Raw genomic sequence first — 24,051 nt, forward strand, 5'->3', positions numbered from 1 at the left:
TCAACTCCTGTGGAATCAATGACACAAACACATATTTCACAGTACCAGAAATACAATTTGTACATAAATTATATACGGAAAGTCTCTATGACTTACAGTTCCTGGCGTGGACATAGGTTCCTGTGAACCTGATGTCACACCTCACTATCAAATCAAATGTATTTATAAAGCCCTTCTTACATCAGCTGATGTCACAAAGTTCTGTACAGAAACCCAGCCTAAAACCCCAAACAGCAAGCAATGCAGGTGTAGAAGCACAGTGGCTAGGAAAAACTCTCTAGACAGGCCAGAACCTAGGAAGAAACCTAGAGAGGAACCAGGCTATGAGGGGTGGCCAGTCCTCTTCTGGCTGTGCCGGGTGGAGATTATAACAGAACATGTTCAAGATGATCAAATGTTCATAGACTATGTTGTTTGAGAAATCCGACTCCTGCACCGGGTATGACATCATGAGGCAAGATAGGACAATGACATGCTGCTAGTTTGGCAATAGATTTTGGGAAAATGAAAAAAATAATATTGTTTCCACTTGCAGTCAACGTTGTCATTGTAGGTGTCATAGCACCAAACACATGTAAAAACCAGATGTGATGAAAAACACAAACTGATTGATTGGTTGGCTGATCGATCGACTAAACTATCAGAGATTGTGTGTGTGTGCAGTGCAAGCCAAGCGTCTGCGGACTCTTGGGTCACAGCTGGTGTCCTCCTGACAGAAGCTGGCCTTGTGTCCCTCTGCCACCTTCCTGTCTGTGATGACATCCAGCAGGTCATAGTTACTGAAGGCCTCCATGCTGTGGTAATGCTGGTGGCAGCTGTTCCATTAACACTGGTGTCTGGGTTTGACTGGAAGGAAGTCAGCTGTCCCCTGGTTCTTCACCCTTTGGGGAAACCTCAGTCCTGTAGTCTCTGACACCTGGTCGATATGTTGACCTCAAAATAATGTACTTTACATAATGACTAAGACCAGGAGTTTCTCCTGACAGTGTGACCTGACCATAACTTTCTTGGTCAGAAAAAAATCCTGGCCCCAATTATGACTGATAAGTGCATGGAAAGTCATTTGAATTATCATTAATGACAACTTAATAACAACATCATAACAAGTTAGTATTTGTTCACCTATTATGCTTTAGAATACACTGAGGAGGAGTGTACTTTTGACTTTCATTTGGAGTTTATTTTCCTTGGTAGAGCAGAGAGAGAAAATCTAGGTCGGATGCCAGGTTGTATGGCGCTCCATTATTATACTATTACTTCTGAGCCGGCCAACGCCAAACAAGTCTGGTCCAAACAACCAGTCTGATTTCTACCTAATCAATTAAATAACTGTAGATGTCATTTGTGAGATAATACATAGATGACGTCAAGGTAAATGTTTTAGCGCAATTGATCTTACACGGATATGCATAATCAATCATAAAACATGAACTCCTACCATGACAGACCGTTTTCCTCTCCAGCACATCTCAGGGCATATATCTATACAAGTTGGATATAATAGGCAGCTTGGATATAGTAGGGGCCAGGAACAAGGTCTGGGAGACCAGAGAAGAGAAATCATAAGCCATCCATGTTAGTTGTATGATTTCCAAGGAAGTGTGAGAGTTTTATAAATTGTTTGTAATATACTGTACTTTTATATGGATGTAAAACTGCATTTTGGTGTTTTTTGTTTGGATCGGTGGGATCATCAGCTGTCATATTATTACTTTCAATCGTTCTTGGTTGCTGGGGCTGTGAGCGAGTCCACGCCATTGTCAGAAAGCGCACTCAGTGCAGTTGGAGATGCATTTGATTCTGGAGCTGAAATGCGTCTGGATGACAAAAATGGAATCAGAGGCTTGGGCAGTGCGCTGGGCGCGTTGTCTAGTGTTTGCATCATCGGCATTAATCATGTACCCAGATGTGGGTACCTGGGTTGATGCTTATTGCTTCTGGTCTCTCGTGTCGTGCCTGGTTTGTGCCGCGAACATGCGTAATCTCCTCGCTCTGGCGACGCAAAAACTTCTCGTCGAACCGGCAGGCTGACATCATCCCGCGCAGGGTTTCGTCCTCCCCTCGGGATCCCACTGCCTGAGAACTCCTGGAGAGCCCCGAGACCGGTACCGTTGGAAGTAGAGCCGGTGCCTCCTTGGGGAGGCAGACACGCAGACCGGCTCCGTGTCCCTCCGGGATGTTTCTGGCTGAGCTCGTGCATTGGCAGCCAATGGCGAAGATGTATCGACCAATATCTGAGCCCAGAACCAAGACGTCTGACTCACTGTTCAGCATATGTTGGGTTTCGATCGAATGCTCTCCTCCAGATTCAATGTTCTAGTTATATTGAGCAGGGTTATCCAACCCTGTTCCTGAAGAGATACCCTCCCGTAGGTTTTCCTTTCAACCCCAGTTGTAACTAACCTGATTCAGTTTATCAACCAGCTAATTATTAGAATCAAGTGCGCTAGATTAGTGTTGGAGCGAAAACCTACAGGAAGGTAGCTCTCCAGGAACAGGGTTGGAGAGCCCTCTAGAGTCGTCTGGGCCGAAGCAGGCAGAACGGTAGAAAATAACATGGTTAAACTTATTTGAACTATACCAAACTCTGTGACATTAACTTCTGTAAAAATGTAATCTAAGTGATGCTGGGATACGGGTGATGTTTTGTACACACACTTGATTCCGTCATGCAGTTGCGCACCACATCTCCACAGTGAATGTCAGGTATAACTACTTGGAAGGTGGAAATGTAGGCACTCACTTTCATAGAATTAGTTTGTCTACGCATGCGCAGACAGGAGCAAGGGCTTCTTTTACAAATACCATGTTTAACTTAACCTTCAGTCTATATAACTATTTACACTTTGCGCATAGCTGGTAGGTAGCCATTTCTCAGTGCACGTTGATATGTTGTACTGAAAAGGCAAGATATCTAAAAGCAAATAAAGTGATCTTAGTTTTAAAAACTTACGTCCCTGATTGGTCATCCAAATTTGATACATTTTTAGTCAAATATCATGACACACCTTTCGGCATTAATTGGGAACTTCTGTTCAAGTGACTAATCGTCATCATAAGCAATACGTTTTATACGTGGATTAAATATAAAAACATTCATAATACTTGAGCAGAAAATGTGTCATAGTAGGAGCTATTTGCATCATGAAAATAAGCACACGGGCAGGTGGCGCGCGCTGCGGCCGCATGGCCCTGTGAGATCCATTCACACGGTGTATTTGAACGGTAAATGCCACACGGTAAAATCACACAGTGGGCATTTTTTGTGTTAACTCACACTACTTCTCTGAAATACTGTAGTGCATAGTTCTGAGTTCTGTTTCTCTATGACTCTCTGTAATCTAGTAACTTGATTACCACCACAAAAACCTTGTCACATGATGGCAGTGGAACTCTAGGGAAGGTAGCCTGTTAAATTTACTGAGTGGAAAAAACGTAGTGCACTTGACTTGGTTAAGACTACAAAATGCCTGCCATAGGACCTGTGGTCAAATTTACCCCTGTGCTGTTCTGTACAAGGTAGCAGTCATAGAGTTAGACAGAGGACTATAGATGGATAAAACTTGTTTGGGCTTGGACACTGATTGTCAGTGAAGGATTAAACTGGGTGGGGCTTCCTATTGGTTGAGGAAGAATCACATGATTCCATCCGGTCATCAGGAGGGATCTGCCAATTAATTGTATTCATGAGCAAACACTAGGTGGCAGTATGCATCCTTTCAGTTTGTTTGCCAACTCGTACATGAAGTAGAAAAAATGTGCTACTTCAAAATGGAGATGCCTCAATGGCGCCATCCATGTGATCACAGAGCCATAATGGGACAAATAAATACGATATCTGTATACACTTAATTTACTTCAAGAGCACCATGATAGATGACAAGGTTGACATCTAAATGAGGGTTGATTTTATAACCATAACATCTGCAGTGAAGAACAAACATGCAATACTTTTTGACAGTATTACCCATACATTAATTATATAGTTACATAAGGCTGTGAAACTGATCTGTATCTCACTTAATGGTTTATGATGATTGGACATAATCATTATGGAAGTGTTGGCTGCTGTCAAACAGCGTGAACTTTTCCTTCCTCAGAGATGTGATACCTAACAGGTCAGATTTGTTACGGTCCTGGTCAGATATGTTACATGAAGCCTTCACGTCAGATCTGTTACAGTGCAGGAGTCTTAGAATAGTCTGCAACTGAAGAGATCTAATTATCCCTGTCCGATGGCAGTATACAGTAGAGTACGAATGCCTGTATGTTATGAATAGTATGAGCAAAAGATTATGTAAGCTATTGCATATACTGTTATTGCATATACTGTGCATAAAATGTCTCCACGACCACTTGTGGTATACCATTATAACATATACATTGGATTTAATAGAGTAAATATACAGCTCAGTTCTGTGCCAATGCAACTTAGATGCAACAGTTGTCCAGCCATTATATGTTGCAAGGTGACAGAGGATAGGGACAGTAGGTTTCTGTGGGAAGGCACGAGGTTTATTGTGCGTCATTCTGTTTCCACTCATTATATGCGTGATTGAGAGGGTGTAGAGTGGCTTCATAAGAGCCCGTGATTGAGAGAGCAGGTCTCGCAGTTCCCCTGCTTTGTCCCCCTCTGATGCACTGTGTACTTTTGCTGGAAGAGAAGCAAGGTTGGCTGCAACCTGGTCTCAGAGCATTTCATATATTTCTGTACGTAAATCTGGGACACTCCATATGTTACGTTTGGCATGGTATGTACTGTAATAATTTGTGGATGTCTAATACCCTTTTTGTATCTGTTAAGAATTACAATTCGTATTATATGTTACAAATTCTGGCTAGGTGGCTAACGTTAGCTAGGCTCAGGGTTAAATTTAGGAGTTAGTTTAAAGGGTTAAGGTTCACTAAAATGACTAGGATAAGGGTTAGCTAACATGCTCAGTAGTTGCAAAGTAGCTATAAAGTAGTAAGTAGTTAAAAAGTTGCTAAAATGCTGAAGTTGTCCGTGATGAGATTTGGACTCGCAACCTTTGGGTTGCTAGACATTCGTGTTACACGCCCACCCTGACCATTTAATTTTTGCCTTAAGTAACCATTTGTCTTATGTAACTATACCAAACGTAACATATCATACCAATTTGAGTTTCCCGGATTTACTTTTACTATGTAATGTTTAGTCTATGAGACAAGGCTGAGGGTAGGGAGCTGCCTGTCAGTCAGAAGGGTAGCTATGGGCAACAGGCCAGTCATGCTGTGGATTCGAGGGTGGGGGTGTCCATCTTTATACAAGTACAATATGTCCTCCCCTGACAATGCAGGAATCCCTGCTAAATATAAACACTCCGCCTGTCTATGTCCACAAGCACTCAGAGCCTTTTAGCAATGTGTATTTGAGGGCCTGTCTTCCAGAGGGCAACCATTACAAGGTTAGCTGGATGCGTTAACTGGATGTGTGTCAACGGCTGGTTACTATATCAGTCTCCTACAGGTTCCTCACAGCCCTTCCCCTGTCAACAGGTTTTATTTAAGGTCAATGGGGCACAGGTCACAGCTAGCATTGCAGGTAGAACTCTGGAAAGTCACTATGTTAGCTACCAGTAGTTGCTATGAGAAACCATACTATTGCCGTGTTATTACCACTTTGTGTTGTAAAGTGCTAAGCTACCATAAATTATTGTATATTTCAAATAATTTCTTCACATTTTTGATCAGTTTAATTATTTCCATGTTTTATGTTCATTGCACCAGCTAATATTCTGTGTAAACAACCCCCCTTGTCATCTGTAAACCAGATTTGTACATTTATTTCAAACAAGGTGGAGTTGTAGCATTTTGTTCAGAAACAGTTTTGGTACTTCACTGTGTTATGGCAATGACTGTTATAATCGTTGACAAGTTCAGTAGCTATAAATTAAGATCAGTCCTTAAATGAATACAATTATTTGTTCCAAAGGCGCCTTAACAGATAAGAGAAAGACTGTAGACAAGGCACAACACTCAGAGAGGAGCACCATCGGTCAGGCAGTGACATAATTATTAAAACCAAACAATGTCTGTGATGTTGCTTCAATAGCCTAACCATGCCAAACATTACACTAGTATATTACCAAAAGAAAACAGATCAACACTCCGTTTCAACCCTAGGACAGCGAGGGGATCCTTGTAACTGTAGACTGCCAGGAATCTAGTCAGAAGTTTACATACACTTCAGTTGGAGTCATTAAAACTCGTTTTTCAACCACTCCACAAATTTCTTGTTAACTATAGTTTTGGCAAGTCAGTTAGGACATCTACTTTGTGCACGACACAAGTAATTTTCCCAACAATTGTTAAGAGAATAATTTCACTGTATCACAATTCCAGTGGGTCAGAAGTTTACACTAAGTTGACTGTGCCTTTAAACAGCTTGGAATCACAGAAAATGTAATAGCTTTAGAAGCTTCTGATAGGCTGACAATTTTAGTCAATTGGAGGTGTACCTGTGGATGTATTAAGGCCTACCTTCAAACTCAGTGCCTCTTTGTTTGACAAGCAATGGGATAATCAAAATCAGCCAAATCCCCAGAAAAAAAAATTGTAGACCACGAGTCCGGTTCATCCTTGGGAGCAATTTCCAAAAGCCTGAAGGTACCACGTTCATCTGTACAAACAATAGTATGCAAGTATAAACACCATGGGACCACGCAGCCGTCAAACAGCTCAGGAAGGAGACGCATTCTGTCTCCTAGAGATGAACATACTTTGGTGCGAGAAGTGCAAATCAATCCCAGAACAACAGCAAAGGACCTTCTGAAGATGGAGGAAACAGGTACAAAATTATCGATAGCCACAGTAAACCGAGACACAAATCGAAAAGCCACACCTCGAGAAGCCAATGCTCCATAACTGCCACAAAAAAAAAGCCAGACTACGGTTTGCACCTGCACATGAGGACAAAGATCATACTTCTTGGAGAAATGTCCTCTGGTCTGATGAAACAAAAATAGAACTGTTTGGCCATAATGACCATCATTATATTTGGAGGAAAAAGGGGGAGGCTTGCAAGCTGAAGAACACCATCCCAACCGTGAAGCACAGGGGTGCTTTGCTGCAGGAGGGACTGGTGCACTTCACAAAATAGATAGCATCGCGAGGGTGGGAAATTATGTGGATATATCAAAGCAACATCAAGACAATCAGGAAGTTAACGCTGTGTCGCAAATGGGTCTTCCTAATGGACAATGACCCCAAGCATACTTCCAAAGTTGTGGCAAAATGGCTTAAGGACAACAGTCAAGATATTGAAGTGGCCATCACAAAGCCCTGACCTCATTCCTATAGAAAATTTGTAGGCAGAACTGAAAGTGTGTGCAAGTAAGGAGGCCTACAACCCTGACTCAGTTACACCAGCTTTAGCATGAGGAATGGACAAAAATAGTCACAACTTATTGTGGGAAGCTACCTGAAACATTTGACCCAGGTTAAACAATCTAAAAGCAATTCTACCAAATAAGTGTATGTAAACTTCTGACCCACTGGGAATGTGATGAAAATAAAAGCTGAAACATAATTCACTATTATTCTGACATGTCACATTCTTAAAATAAAGTGGTGATCCTAACTGACATAAGACAGGGAACTCCTACTTGGATTAAATGTCAGGAATTGTGAAAAACTGAGTTTAAATGTATTTGGCTAAGGTGTATGTAAACTTTATTTACTCATACCCCATGTACCACAATTAAGTTGATAACTGTAAATAAAGACAGGACACAGGAGTAACATTGAGAAATCTGAACACATTTTAAACAATTTACCTGCCAAAACAAAGCCAAGTACATACTAACAAAGATGTAATATATTCATAATGTAGTCAAGTGACCGCTCTATTCTAACAAAGGAAATACATTTCCTCAAATATGGAAGGCAAGCGGCCAGTTCAGGTGGGACCCTTCTAGACCATGAGGGCAGAGGCACAACTCCAATAAAGAATTATTATTTGTACCTCAAAGTTATCAAAATGCCATGTGAATCCACATATCAGTTCCTTTGTAACAAACGTAAACATGAATCTATTTGATCAAATAAGCCTCATGTAGAAACTTGGCAATTCGCATTGACCTCCATACAAAAAATATTTTCATTGACAGATGGTCAGTTTGTCCCTCTCCCTCAGATACTAGGCAGTGGTTTGATTAACACAAGCAATGGACTAACAGATTAGATAAGAAAACAAACAGAAATGATTCTGTCAAACATAAGTTAACATTCCTTCAATATAATTTACACAATAAGAAAAAATGCTTCAATTTTAAAAAAAATCTTCAGTCTTGATGCTATTTACAGGTCTATACAGGTTTGGAGATGGAGTTCCTGCTGTACAAACAGAAAGGTAAAGTTCTCACCACACTCAATTTATCATGATCATCAACACAAGACAGAAGTCAGACACCAGTGTCACCTCTTACCTATAAACGATTCAACAGTGTATTCTGGATGTCCTCATACACCTGGCTGTAGATCCCTTCTTCTGATTTCAAGCCATCCAGATATGCTATAGCAAAGTGTAAACCTTGATCAGGACATTTGTCAAAGGGAAGTCATAGCTACTAGCACCAAAACTCCTACAAAAACCAATAACGTTCACGACAAATGGAAAAGAGGCAAAATGTGTATATACCGATGTCTAAACCGCTCTCAACCATCTCATTCCTGTGCTTCAAGTACATGGGCCACACATGGCCTTCAAACAGACCCGGGGGGTCAGGGACGGTGTATTGTCTTGTACTAAAAAAAAAAAGGAAACAAAATTATGAATTTAGCACAACTTCCAACTAAAAATAAAGATTACAGGTTTATTTATCTGGCCAGAACGACAACCATACTATAGCTACATATGAATATTAGTGATCTGATGCCACCCCCCATTCCCACCTTCTCCTCCTTTTGCACTCTTCGTATGGAATGGAGATGTAGTAGCACTTGTTATACACATCCATCAGGGGTCTGGGGGAAGGAGGAACATGACAGAACAACTTTTAGTTCTCCTCAACTCTCCACCAATGTACAATTGAGGTTCTCAGAGCACCGTAATACAGATAGCACACTCCTGGAGACCACATCCATTCAGTTGACATCCTCTTACTTAATCTAGCTAGCTGACAACACCGCCCAGACGCGTCACTTGAACAGACACTCGTCCAAATATTTGTCGTCATAATTCTTCAAATCCAGTTGAGAGCATGCAAGCATTAGTTGTCATATGAATAGGGGACAAGCTATTTGAATACATGTCGCACAAACCAGCTGATTACTTTCACCCCCCCGTCAACTAGTACATTTCCAGTTAGCAGTGGTGCAGACGAACTCACTTGTAGTTGTACAGAAGGAAGCCCTCTACAATCAGAATGTGGATCTGCTGATCTGGGTCAGCAACCTCTGTGGAAGGGGACACGTTGACGCCGTGGGAGTGTGCAAACTTCACTGGGTTCTCACTCCAGCCTCGAATCGTGTTCACCATGGCATCCATGTCCAATGCTGTGATCACTGCATAGAACAGAGAAAGGCAGAGGGGAAGAAGTTTAGCAAAAAAGGGACACACCTGGATGAAGAAATGTATTCAGTCTTGTTTAATGGGAATTGTGCTCTAGGGTAGTATTAATATTTATGCATGTACTATCAAATGACATTTTTAGGGATGCTTTGTTACACTAAGGGACAAGTACAATGATCAGTTATGAGTCTCCTACAGTGAAGTCCAGGCTTACCATCCCACTGTCTAAAGCCATCCTCCCCGACTTCTATCTGGTCAGGTTTCTGAAATAACATCAATAAAACATTGCTGCAAGCTCAGGCTGATCTGAATAGGGCAGATCCCATTGCAAGATGAGCACACCTAGCTGAAGCATGGAGGTATAACATGCACAAGAGCATTGAGAATCCATATATAACCAGAGACATCAATAAAACAGGAAACGAAGCACAAGAGCAGTGAGCTACTCCGCACAAGTTCTGATCCTGTACAGGTTAATGCAGTTTTTTAAAAAAAATGTAAAAGGTGGCAACAAGCAAGGCGTGTGTGTGAAAAGACAACTAGGTTAATTTACAGCATACTACACAGATCTAATAAAAGGGAAGGACAGGTGCCCGTAGATGGCATGCATCATGGCTATTGGTTAATGTGTGAGTGTTTGGGATATTTTCCCATAACAAGGTCATGCAAATACAACACTGTATAGAGACGTTTTAGCAGACCAAGTTTACCTTGAAAAAGTCATCTTGATGAACCACACAACAGTTAGGTAGTGACTTGATCAGCCTATTCGTCAAAGTGGTTTTCCCACCATTAGTCACACTGAAAATAGATAAACATGTCATGCGATTTAGCAAGGCGTCCGTGTATTCAAAGTCTAAGCGGTCTATACACCACTCATCCGCATACCTTGCAGGCATTATTGCAGTAAGTCAACATCGTATGCATTGTAGTAGTAGCTAGCAACCTAACCATTGTGGCGGGACAGGGCACATAGCTGGCTACCTAAAATAGCAAGGTCAACAAAATGTTAGCTACTCTGAATACGTCTGCAATCAAACGTTTTATAACTAACGTTAGCTGGGTAAGTTTGCTAAGTGGATCTCTGAATTTAGTCAGAAGCTTTGAAAACAACTCGGAACGTTGCCAGTCCTACATTTAGCGTTAACTAGCCTGATATTCATCCAAGTACAAATTTTACATTATAGTAAAACATAGCTGGCAAAAAGCAATATTCATGCTTAATAAACATGTACAATACAAGTTGCCAGTAAGGAGAATGGCGCTCACGTTAGCAAATTTAGAAATTGAGACTCCCTCCAATGTGTTCAATGTGAAAGTCCGCGCTGGAATTTTAAATCTCCCGCCCGACTACGACAACATACAAACGTGGCAGGCGATTTGCTAAAACCAAGTCCCCAGTTAACTACCTACAGCACATGGCGTTAATAAATTGCGCTAGTAATTTATTTATTTTTTAGCCCTGGATCCTTAGTTTCTTATTTTGCATAAATAACTTAAAATGTTAGACGAGAAATTCAACGTTGATAGGTAACTCACGTAGCTTACCCCCTTGCCAACCAACGTAACGCGTTAGCCAGCTAAATAACATGGCATGTGTTTAGATTTTTTATACCGGTGTTACGTTTATCAACTAAATAATTTATAAAACATGTTTTACTAATCAAAATATACATTATATAATAAAACATATTTTCAAACGAGAAATAAAAACTGAACTTACCCGCCAATTCCTATAACGTATTTCATTTTGAGTCGGTTTTTGAAACTTCTGCTCCTAGTCCCAGTTGAAGTGACACTCACAATCAATAACAAATACAATCCAACTAATACGAGGCAGGGAGTAGCTCAAGTTTCGGTGTTTTTTCTCCAGTGTAGTGGCAGAGCCCAGCTGTCTTTACTATTTCATTGATGAAGAGGCGCGAGCCCTCAATTTGTAGACAACTGTGACTTGCGTCACGCAGACGTGAGCTCAGATTTGTGTCATTGTTACAGTGACCAATCACTGTCCCAGAACACCCAACGACACCAATCAACCTCGGGGTTTCGCAAAGATTTGCATATTCATTTTTATTTAACCTTTATCTAAACAGGGAGTCACATTGAGATTAGGAATCTATTTTGCAAGAGAGCTCTGTATACATTACAATAAAAACGGAATAATGTAACATACACATATATGTGTATAAAACAATATAATTCAGCACACAATAACAAAATAAACATACTTTAAAAAAGCAATCACATTCAACTACATAGAGGTCCTCAGTCAATAATTTATACTGCCTGAGAGGCACCAGCACATGTAACTGCAGTGGAATTATACTGTCTCTGTATACATGGGGACACATGGTGAATGATGTGTAATGTTATGATATGGTTCACCTACCTTCTTCACCAGTTTTGAGGAATGTACAGGTCCACCAACGTGGCCAGCTACCAAGAATTGTGGGCTCTCCTTCTCCGTGGCCGAAGTAAGTAAGACATTTAAACGTGTAAATGACTATCGCCCCAGTAACACTCACTTCTGTCATCATATGAAGTGCCTTGAGACTAATCAAGGATCATATCACCCCTACCTTACATGTCACCCTAGACCCACTTCAATTTGCTTACTGCTCCAATAGATCCACAGACGATGCAATCGCCATCACATTGCCCTATCTAATCTGGACAAGAGGAATACCTATGTAAGAATGCTGTTCATTGACTATAGCTCAGCATTCAACAACATGGTACCATAGTAAGCTCGAGGCCCTGGGTCTGAACCCCACCCTGTGCAACTGGGTCCTAGACTTCCAGACACCTCCACTTCACTGATCCTCAATACTGGGGCTCCACAAGGGTGCGTACTCAGCCCCCTCCTGTAATCCCTGTTCACCCACGACTGCATGGGCAAGCACGCCTCCAACTCAATCATCAAGTTTGCAGAGGTCACAACAGTAGTAGTGCCGAGAAAATAACCTCTCACTTAACGTCAATAAAACAAAGGAGATGATCATGGACTTCAGGAAACAGCAGAGGGTGCACCCCCCTATCCACATCGACGGGACCGCAGTGGCGAAGGTGGAAAGGTTCAAGTTCCTCAGCGTACATATCACAGACAAACTTACAGTGCCTTGCGAAAGTATTCGGCCCCCTTGAACTTTGCGACCTTTTGCCACATTTCAGGCTTCAAACATAAAGATATAAAACTGTATTTTTTTGTGAAGAATCAACAACAAGTGGGACACAATCATGAAGTGGAACAACATTTATTGGATATTTCAAACTTTTTTAACAAATCAAAAACTGAAAAATTGGGCGTGCAAAATTATTCAGCCCCTTTACTTTCAGTGCAGCAAACTCTCTCCAGAAGTTCAGTGAGGATCTCTTAATGATCCAATGTTGACCTAAATGACTAATGATGATAAATACAATCCACCTGTGTGTAATCAAGTCTCCGTATAAATGCACCTTCACTGTGATAGTCTCAGAGGTCCGTTAAAAGCGCAGAAAGCATCATGAAGAACAAGGAACACACCAGGCAGGTCTGAGATACTGTTGTGAAGAAGTTTAAAGCCGGATTTGGATACAAAACGATTTCCCAAGCTTTAAACATCCCAAGGAGCACTGTGCAAGCGATAATATTGAAATGGAAGGAGTATCAGACCACTGCAAATCTACCAAGACCTGGCCGTCCCTCTAAACGTTCAGCTCATACAAGGAGAAGACTGATCAGAGATGCAGCCAAGAGGCCCATGATCACTCTGGATGAACTGCAGAGATCTACAGCTGAGGTGGGAGACTCTGTCCATAGGACAACAATCAGTCGTATATTGCACAAATCTGGCCTTTATGGAAGAGTGGCAAGAAGAAAGCCATTTCTTAAAGATATCCATAAAAAGTGTCATTTAAAGTTTGCCACAAGCCACCTGGGAGACACACCAAACATGTGGAAGAAGGTGCTCTGGTCAGATGAAACCAAAATGGAACTTTTTGGCAACAATGCAAAACGTTATGTTTGGCGTAAAAGCAACACAGCTCATCACCCTGAACACACCAGCCCCACTGTCAAACATGGTGGTGGCAGCATCATGGTTTGGGCCTGCTTTTCTTCAGCAGGGACAGGGAAGATGGTTAAAATTGATGGGAAGATGGATGGAGCCAAATACAGGACCATTCTGGAAGAAAACCTGATGGAGTCTGCAAAAGACCTGAGACTGGGACGGAGATTTGTCTTCCAACAAGACAATGATCCAAAACATAAAGCAAAATCTACAATGGAATGGTTCAAAAATTAACATATCCAGGTGTTAGAATGGCCAAGTCAAAGTCCAGACCTGAATCCAATCGAGAATCTGTGGAAAGAACTGAAAACTGCTGTTCACAAATGCTCTCCATCCAACCTCACTGAGCTCGAGCTGTTTTGCAAGGAGGAATGGGAAAAAATGTCAGTCTCTCGATGTGCAAAACTGATAGAGACATACCCCAAGCGACTTACAGCTGTAATCGCAGCAAAAGGTGGCGCTACAAAGTATTAACTTAAAGGGGCTGAATAATTTTGCATGCCCAATTTTTCAGTTTTTGATTTGTTAAAAAAGTTTGAAATATCCAATAAATATCATTCCACTTCATGATTGTGTCCCACTTGTTGTTGATTCTTCACAAAAAAATACAGTTTTATATCTTTATGTTTGAAGCCTGAAATGTGGCAAAAGGTCGCAAAGTTCAAGGGGGCCGAATACTTTCGCAAGGCACTGTAAATAGTCCACTCACACAGACAGTGTGGTGAAGAAGGCACAACAGTGTCTCTTCAACCTCAGGAGGCTGAAGAAATTTGGCTTGGCACCTAAACCCTCACAAACTTTTACAGATGCACAATTGAGAGCATCCTGTCGGGCTATATCACCTCACCGCCCGCAACCGCAGGGCTCTCCAGAGGGTGGTGCGGTCTGCCCAACACATCACCAGGGGTAAACTACCTGCCCTCCAGGACACCTACATCACCCGATGTCACAAGAAGGCCAGAAAGATCAGGACAACAACCACCTGAGCCACTGTCCGTTCACCCCGCTATCAGCCAGAAGGCGAGGTCAGCACAGGTGCATCAATGCTGGGACCGAGAGACTGAAAAACAGCTTCTATCTCAAAGCCATCAGACTGTTAAATAGCCATCACTAGCACACAGAGGCTGCTGCCTATATAAATAGACTTGAAATCACTGGCCACTTTAATAAATGGAACACTAATCACTTTAACAATGTTTATATATCTTGCATTACTCATCTCATATCTATATACTGTATTCTATAATATTCTACTGTATCTTAGTCTATGCTGCTCTGACATTTCTTGTTCATATATTTATATATTCTTACTTCCATTCCTTTACTTAGATTTGTGTGTATTGGGTTTATGTTGGTTGGCAGGCTGCAAGATTCACACACCAAATATAAATACAAAATGCAAGAAAAAAGAAAAACATGGTCATATAAAACAAACACATTCATCAGTAATAAGGTACTCAATCAGCTTTCTGAATTGCCCCAGAGGCACCAAAACATCACATTTAAGAAAACTAAAAGTGGATTTACCTAACTCAGTAGAGACCAAAGGAATTTCCAGTTAGCCATCCCTGAGACCGGGTGTGGTAATTTCTAAATCTAAAGTTTAGTAATGATGTTAGGTAAAGTGGGACTTTTTGTAAAAGGGTTTTATAAATGAAAACAAAGCAGCGTATCAACCTACGTGACATAAAATACAGCCAACCAACTTTCTGGTAGAGAATGCAGTGAGGAGTACTAAACTCAGTGTTGCCAACTCATTTTTAAGGGTAAGTTACAAGGTTGATTTGTTGCTAAAAGTTGCTAAATGACATTGTGATGTCATTGCGGGATAACGTAAAACTGCGTCATTACGTAGAACACTCAATATCGTCAAATTGACTGGCCATCTCGGCAAAAAATAGGATTTGACATTTGTTCAGGTACAGACTCCCACTCTTTTCTGTACTTCTGTCTGTACAATTTTGATTGAGAGATGTTGATTGATGTTGTAAGTTCTGTTCAAGATCAAACATTCGTGACCAACTATATTCATCGGGTTTGGCTCGTCGAACCCGTACTACTACTGCTGCAGTCAGCCAACAATGATTTGCAATTTGCTGAAATTGCTGCTGCTGACATCATTCATAATGCACTTTTGCAGCCGGGCACGTGTGTTGTGACTGAGTGTGTGACAGAGAAAATCGTTTTTGTGTAATTTAGAGGGAAAATACTTGCATTTTAGCATTTGAGTCACATTTGAGTCACTTTTCAAAAGTACATTTTTAAAAGTAGCTACATTTGTTGCTAGGTGCTGTTTGAAAAAGAGGTTGCCAGGGTAGTCTGAAAAGTTGCTAAATCTAGCAACAAAATTGCTAAGTTGGCATCACTGACTAAACTTGTCGGCCGTAATAAAGCGCAGTGCGTTATGATAAACTGCAGCTAACGTTTTTAATGAAGTGGCAGCTGCGTTCATATAGATGATGTTGCCATAGTCTAGGACCAATAGGAACATCGAGTGAATAATCTGCTTTCTACTATTTAGCGAGAGGCAAGACCTATTTCTATAGAATAATCCACTTTTTATTCTCAACTTCATAACGAATTCATCAATATGCTTTTTAAAAGACAGCTTTTCATCTATACAGCTGCCCAGATATTTGTAAGCACTGATATGATCAATATGGATACCGTCTAAAATACATATGCTTAAATCATCAGACTTATTTTTATGCGCTCTATACTTAGTTTTACCTGCATTCAGTACTATTTAACATTCTGAAAGTGTTGTGGCAGTGATTTCAAACCTGGCAATTTTACTGATAAACTCATGGGTACACTCGCAAAGGTTGCCTGGCATTGTGATGCTTTTGTCTGGGGAGGGGGCGAGATTTATGCAGAGGAGGGGAAAGCTCAACAAATCCCACAATTTAACTAAATAAATCACAGCACAGATTGAAGAGTACACTTCCTGCTTTTACTTCCTGCTATGGCTACACAAAGCTAACCTATGCCATGGGTCAGAGCTAGTGCAGATCAGCACTAGACCAATGCTAGTGTGGACCAGAGCTAGCTAGCTATTAGCTACACCCTGGCCCCGAGCTTGTTAGTGCAGACCAGAGCAAGACCACAGCTAGTCCAGACCAGAGCTAGCTAGCTACTATCTATACCCTGGACCACAGCTAGTTATTGCAGACCAGAGCTAGTGTGAACCAGAGCTAGCTAGAATCTAGCTACGCCCAGGAACAGATCTGGACCACAGCTAGTTATTGCAGACCAGAGCTAGTGTGAACCAGAGCTAGCTAGAATCTAGCTACGCCCAGGAACAGATCTGGACCATAGCTAGTGCAGACTAGAGTCGTAGTTGTTGTCAGTAGTTGTGGTCAGAAGTGGTCAGTAGTTGTGTGGTTGTGGTCGGTAGCAGGGATGTAGTGCTGCCGCCCTTACGAAAAAAGATTGCTGTAAGAGTGCAGTAAACCGCAGTATGCTGTAAATACTGCATCAAAAATAACACTGTTTTCTTCACTGCAGTAATTTTGCAGTGTAACTGCAGTTAGAGTGCAGTATAACAGTTATTCTGCTATTACTGTGTCCAAAATACCACAGTCGACTGCAGTTACTGCACTTTTACTGCAGTTTCAAAACTGCTATCTTTTATTGTAAAGGCGTACCGCGGGGGGAGCGGCAATCCCAATTTCTTTCCAATTTGACAATACACGGAGCGGATGAAAACATAATTGGAAAATTATTTATTATATTTTATTACCACTAAAATTCCATGAAAATTATATAATTACAAACTACAGATGTACAGCTGAAGTCGGAAGTTTACATACACTTAGGTTGGAGTCATTAAAACTTGTTTTTCAACCACTCCACAAATTTCTTGTTAACAAACTATAGTTTTGGCAAGTCGGATAGGACATCTACTTTGTGCATGACACAAGTCATTTTTCCAACAATTGTTTACATACAGATTATTTCACTTAAAATCACTGTATCACAATTCCAGTGGGTCAGAAGTGTACATACACAAAGTTTACTGTGCCTTTAAACAGCTTGGAAAATTCCAGAAAATGATGTCATGGCTTTAGAAGCTTCTGACAGGCTAATTGACATAATTTGAGTCAATTGAAGGTGTACCTGTGGATGTATTTCTAGGCCTACCTTCAACCTCAGTGTCTCTTTGCTTGACATCATGGGAAAATCAAAATAAATCAGCCAAGACCTCAGAAAAAATTGTAGACTCCCAAGTCTGGTTCCTCCTTGGGCGCAAACGCCTGAAGGTACCACGTTCATCTGTACAAACAATAGTACGCAAGTATAAACACCATGGGACCAAGCAGCCGCCATACCACTCAGGAAGGAGACGCGTTCTGTCTCTTAGAGATTAACATACTTTGGTGCGAAAAGTGCAAATCAATCCCAGAACAACAGGAACGGACCTTGTAAATAATGCTGGAGGAAACAGGTACAAAAGTATCTATATCCACAGTAAAACGAGTGCTATATCGATATAACCTGAAAGGCCGCTCAGCAAGGAAGAAGCCACTGCTCCAAAACCCCCATAAAAAAAGCCAGACTACGGTTTGCAACTGCACATGGGGACAAAGATCGTACATTTTGGAGAAATTTCCACTGGGCTGATGAAACAAATATAGAACTGTTTGTCCATAATGACAATCTTTATGTTTGGAGGAAAAAAGGGGAGGCTTGCAAGCCGAAGAACACCATCCCAACCGTGAAGCACGGGGTGGCAGCATCATGTTGTGGGAGTGCTTTGCTGCAGGAGGGACAAAATAGATGGCATCATGAGGTAGGAAAATTATATGGATATATTGAAGCAACATCTCAAGACATCAGTCAGAAAGTTAAAGCTTGGTCACAAATGGGTCTTCCAAATGGACAATGACCCGAAACATACTTCCAAAGTTGTGGCAAAATGGCTTTAGGACAACAAAGTCAAGGTATTGGAGTGGCCATCACAAAGCCTTAACCTCAATCCTATAGAAAACTGTGGGCAGAACTGAAAAAGCTTGTGCGAGCAATGTGGGCCTACAAACATGACTCAGTTACACCAGCTCTGTCAGGAGGAATGGGCCAAATTCATCCAACTTATTGTGGGAATCTTGTGGAAGGCTACCCGAAATGCTTGATCCAAGTTAAACAATTTAAAGGCAATGCTACTAAATACTAATTGAGTGTATGTAAACTTCTGACCCACTGGGAATGTGATGAAAGAAATTAAAGCTGAAATATATAATTCTCTCTGCTATTATTCTGACATGACACATTCTTTAAAATAAAGTGGTGATCCTAACTGACCTAAGACAGGGAGTTTTTACTAGGATTAAATGTCAGGAATTGTACAAAAATGAGTTTCAAATGTCCTTATAGTGTGGATAGCCATGTTGCAGCACAGCTTCAGATGCAATCGTTAGGCAAGGATAAATTAAGTCTAGGAAAGGATGAAACAACGTCTGTGCCACCAGTAAGTATAGATAGCAGTCTAAATCCCCTCCGCACAGTGTCTCCGCCTTTTCTCAAGGCTTCTGGGAAAAAATGCTGTCGCTCATTCAGTTGACAGAATCGTTCAACCAGTTCTCCCCACTAAGCAACGAGTCAGTCAGATGCCAAGCCTTCTCAGATCTCTCCCCCACCCGTTACGGGGTCTGAGCCGCTGAAGCCTCCCACCATTGGTTCTGACAAATTGAAAACCATTGTCATTGGCGACTCCATTACCCGCAATATTAGACTTAAAAAGAATCACCCAGCGATCATACACTGTTTACCAGGGGGAAGGGCTACCGATGTAAAGGCTAATCTGAAGATGGCACTGGCTAGGCTAAAATTTGCGAGTGTAGAGAGTATAGGGAGATTGTTATCCACGTCGGCACCAACGATGTTAGGGTGAAACAGTCAGAGGTCACCAAGCGTGTCAATCAGCTAGAAAGATGTGTCAGCATCGAGTAATTGCCTCTGGGCCCTCCCAGTTAGGGGGAGTGATGAGCTCTACAGCAGTCTCACAACTCAATCGCTGGTTTTCCCCCACTCCCAAAATGTAGAATTTGTAGATAATTGACCCTTTTTCTGGGACTCACCCACAAACAGGATCAAGCCTGGCCTCTTAAGGAGTGACGGACTCCATCGTAGCTGGTGGGGTGCTCTCATCTTATCTATCAACATAGACCAGGCTCTAACTCCTCTTGCTCTAAAAAGAGATAGGGTGCAGGCCAGGCAGCAGGATGTTAGCCAGCCTGCCAGTTAGTGGAGACTGCCACTAGCACACTCAGTGTAGTCACCTCAGCTATCCCCATTGAGACAGTGTCTATACCTCGAACTAGGTTGAGCAAAACTAAACATGGTGGTGTTCGCCTTAGCAATCTCCCTGGAATAAAGACCTCTTTCAAGGCAGTCATAGTCAATGAACTAATCACTGATCATAATCTTGATGTGATTGACCTGACTGAAACATGATGTATTTCCCATTTAGGTTTATGGAGCATTCAAACCAATGTTAATCTGTGCAGATCTTAAATCGTTATAGTTGAAAAGGTAAAATCAAAAATATGAATACAAGCAATCTAAGTTGGGTCAGTCTGAACCTCTCAAAGTTGGTTAGGTTTTGAAAGCTTAAACCAGGGGTAGGCAACTAGTTTGATGATGATTTTACGAGTGGATTGCCGGGGGGCTGAAACATAATTATAATAATGTATACACTGCAAATTGACCACAACTAAGCCAAAAAATAGATTGTATTTGTCAGTTGGCTTTTCATAGCTGAGCAAGACAGCAGGTGTGGCATAGAGACAGAGAGAGCGTCAAAAACATAAGGTTCGGTGACAAGGTAGCACGACCTGTGAAAAGGTCAGGGTTCCATAGGAGCAAGCAGAACAGTTGAAACTGGAGTAGCAGCACGACAATGTAGCACGTCCTGTGGGACGGCATGGAGAGTGACATGGATAACAATCTCACTATACTTTCTACACTCGACAGATTTAGCCTAGCCAGTACCATCTTCAGATTAGCCTTTACGTCGGTAGCCCTGCCCCCTGGTAAACAGTGTATGATCGCTGGATGATTATTTTTGCGTCTAATATTGTGGGTAATGGAGTCGCCAATGCCTGGCCGTGCAGCCATGAGTGAACAGGGAGTACAGGAGGGGAATGAGCACGCACCCCTGAGGGCCCCCCGTGTTGAGGATCAGTGTGGCGGATGTGTTGTTATCTACCCTTACCACCTGGGGGGCGGCCCGTCAGGAGTCCAGGATTCAGTTGCAGAGGGAGGTGTTTAGTCCCAGGGTCCTTAGCGTAGTGATGAGCTTTGAGGGCACTATGGTGTTGAACGCTGAGCTGTAGTCAATGAACAACATTCTCACATAGGTGTTCCTTTTGTCCAGGTGGGAAAGGGCAGTGTGGAGTGCAAAAGAGATTGTGTCATCTGTTGGGGCGGTACGCGAATTGGAGTGGGTCTAGGGTTTCTGGGATAATGGTGTTGATGTGAGCCATGACCAGCCTTTCAAAGCATTTAATGGCTACAGATGTGAGTGCTATGGGTCAGTTGTCATTTAGGCAGGTTACCTTAGTGTTCTTGAGCACAGGGACTATGGTGGTCTGTTTGAAACATGTTGGTATTACAGACTCAGTCAGGGTTGAAAATGTCAGTGAAGACACTTACCAGTTGGTCAGCGCATGCTCGGAGTACACGTCCTGGTAATCCGTCTGGCCCAGCGGCCTTGTGAATGTTGACCTGGTCTTACTCACATCGGCTACGGAGAGCGTGATCACACAGTTGTCCGGAACAGCTGATGCTCTCATGCATGCCTCAGTGTTGCTTGCCTCAAAACGAGCATAGAGCATAATTAGCTTGTCTGGTAGGCTCGTGTCACTGGGCAGCTCACGGCTGTGCTTCCCTTTGTAGTCTGTAATGGTTTGCAAGCCCTGCCACATGTGACGAGGGTCGGAGCCAGTGTAGTACGATTCAATCTTAGTCCTGTATTGACACTTTGATGGTTCGTCTGAGGTTAGAGTCCCGCTCCTTGAAAGCAGCAGCTCTACCCTTTAGCTCAGTGAGGATGTTGCCTGTAATCCATGGCTTCTGTTTGGGGCATCTGCTAAACAACTGTAATGTAAATGTAAAATAGGCTTGGGCAGTATACAGGAGTATTTGAAAATAGCCACTGGATGGTTTTTCAGTATCATTGAAACTTTTGAAGTTTTTTTATACATTTTAATATTAGTAGTTACCTTTTAAGTAAATACCAGCCGTCAACTTGTACAATACATTAGGAGATAAAGTAGATCCCCGTTCTTAATTTCATATGTCACATTATTATACATTATTAAGCTTACCGGTAGTCCCCAGTCACATGTTGTTTGTTTACAAGCATACAACATTGAAAGACGGGAGAGATTGCTATCCCTTCCTGTAGAGAAAACAAAGAACAACCTGGGATGGAAACCCAGTGGCTTTCTGATGCCCAAAACATTCACTATCAACATGGTGCCCGGAAGATGACGGATAAGGAAAAAAGGAAGAAAGTGGAACATATTATGAATAAATATGGAGTGGGGGATTGCAGAAGCCTTCTGGAAAATCTGGTGAAGGAGAAGATGGCGGATAAGGAAAAAAGCAGAAAAGTGGCATATGTTATGATGGAATGGAATGGAATATGGAATGGAGGATTGCACAGAACTTTTGGAAGAGCATTCACTTTCATTTTGGAAGGAAAGTGAATGTGACGAGAGTGAGTGTAAATTCATTGAGGTGGCAGGTGATGACCGCCGTAAAGGAGCTGAGTGTAGAGGGAAGCAGCGTTTTGAGGAGGGTTGGCGTCCAGTGCAAAAAGAGTAATATGTGCTCTAGAGATGAAACCTGACTAGAGTATGGATGTAGTACCTGCTGTGAGGACCACTGAGTTCGGGCCTCGTCCCGAGGATGAAAAGGATGATTCTAGACCAGTGGGGGTGAGGTTTGTGGAGAGAATGAATCCTTGCATTTTGGCTGATCCATATGTGGTGTTCGTGTTGGGTGGAGATGGGGTTGGGGAATGTTGAGTTGGTGAGAGTAATTCAGAGTGCATTAGTGATGATTTATTGTGTTTTTATTCAATCCAGAGGCAGTGGGTGCTCAGGCTCACGCTATTAGGGACAAGAAATGTGACGTGCTCTTCTCTCCTGAGGAGGGCGCCGTTGAAAGGAGTGATAACAGGGGTGGCGTTAAGTGCCCGACAAGGTCAAGTTAGGAAGTGTAAGTTATCCCGTGAGAGCTTTTGTTTTCTGGAAATACTATGGCGTTTTAGGTGTCAAGTTTATGGGCATGTTACAGCAGCATGTAGGAGGGAGATTCCTAGATGTGAGAAGTGTGCAGGAGGGCACGAGACGAAGGAATGCGTAGTAGCGGTGGAGAAAGTTGTGTGTGTTAGCTGTGGGGGTGATCACGGGGCGGGAGATCGGAGGTGTCCGGTGAGAGAAAGGCATGTAGAGTTAGAGTAGTACACAGAGTGTTGTATGTCTAAGTGTGAAGAGAGTGGTTGAGGAAGATGGGCACAGGGTGAGGGATAGTGAGAGGATTCCTGTGGATAGGCAGAGACCAAGAGAGAGTGATGGGAAGAATATCTGCTTCAGTAAGGTGGGATTTTTAGCATTTGTAGCCATGGTCGTCACAGAAAATAGAGGTTGTGGTGGCAGTGGCAGAGAAGTACTTGGGATTGCAAGGATGTACTGCAGAACAGTTTGGTCGTTGTTCTGGAGTAGGATTACATAGCGTTAAATAGTGGAATGGGGTGGTGTTTTTTAGAGAGGGTCAATAGTTGGCAGGGTAATTTTCATTTTTCCCAGTTTTGTATTACCGTAACAATAATTTAATGTAGGTCGGCAGTGAATGGCCTCACACACCAGTACAGTAGGCGGCGGTGTGTGCCACCTAAAAATTGGATGCAATCCGCCAAACCAAATCCTAAAGAAGAAGAAGAAGAGGAAGAGAGTCTGGAGCCTTGTGAGTCGTTCTGTTGTGCAGCACATACCAGGTGACCTAATTACAGCATGGAATTGCAACTAAATGTTTGCCAGCTGGATATCTTATAACTATGAACTGTCTAAAATAGGCTAAATGCTAAGCAGTTGTGCATTTGCTTTGCTAACTTAGTAGCTAGTAATCTAGATAAGGGGTTTGTTTCTTGCAGTCAAGCTCCTATTGGTAACATAATCCCCTGCTGGATCAAGAGCCTTGCATCCTAATATTTGGTTTGTGTGTACAGAACTGTGAGTAGCATTATTTTTGTTACTTCTATAACTTTATGAGCTAAGATGTCTGTCCTGCAAATAGTTTATCTCAAAGACTGTATAACATGTTAGCATGCGTTCATTATCATTTAGGTAGCATTCACTATGGGATTTGACATGTACTTGTTAGCATTGCTAACCTTCGGATTGAAAACATTGCCTCTTGTGTTCAGTGCCGGTATTACTGAATATCCCAGAAGGTCACAAGTTT

The 24,051-nt window shown here is 42.1% G+C and overlaps 1 protein-coding gene and 1 pseudogene across 2 annotated transcripts; both read right to left on the minus strand.

The window, feature by feature from the left end:
* LOC139409727 (protein-lysine 6-oxidase-like) lies at positions 1–2,274 on the minus strand (annotated as a pseudogene).
* Positions 2,275–7,758: 5,484 nt separating this feature from the next.
* On the minus strand, positions 7,759–11,481 carry LOC139410120 (nicotinamide riboside kinase 2-like). Of its 2 annotated transcripts, none has more exons than XM_071155563.1 (8): positions 11,256–11,481; positions 10,243–10,333; positions 9,747–9,795; positions 9,351–9,525; positions 8,914–8,985; positions 8,660–8,766; positions 8,448–8,533; positions 7,759–8,355 (listed from the first exon to the last, which is right to left on the minus strand). In XM_071155563.1, the coding sequence occupies exons 1-7, from the start codon at positions 11,279–11,281 to the stop codon at positions 8,448–8,450; spliced, it is 606 nt and encodes a 201-aa protein (XP_071011664.1). In that variant the 5' UTR covers positions 11,282–11,481; the 3' UTR covers positions 7,759–8,355. The 2 variants fall into 2 exon arrangements, with proteins under 2 accessions (XP_071011664.1, XP_071011665.1); XM_071155564.1 differs by having other exon boundaries at positions 8,161–8,352.
* Positions 11,482–24,051: the final 12,570 nt, after the last annotated feature.

The sequence above is a fragment of the Oncorhynchus clarkii genome, chromosome 5, assembly GCF_045791955.1.
Source record: "Oncorhynchus clarkii lewisi isolate Uvic-CL-2024 chromosome 5, UVic_Ocla_1.0, whole genome shotgun sequence".
Classification (NCBI taxonomy): domain Eukaryota; kingdom Metazoa; phylum Chordata; class Actinopteri; order Salmoniformes; family Salmonidae; genus Oncorhynchus; species Oncorhynchus clarkii.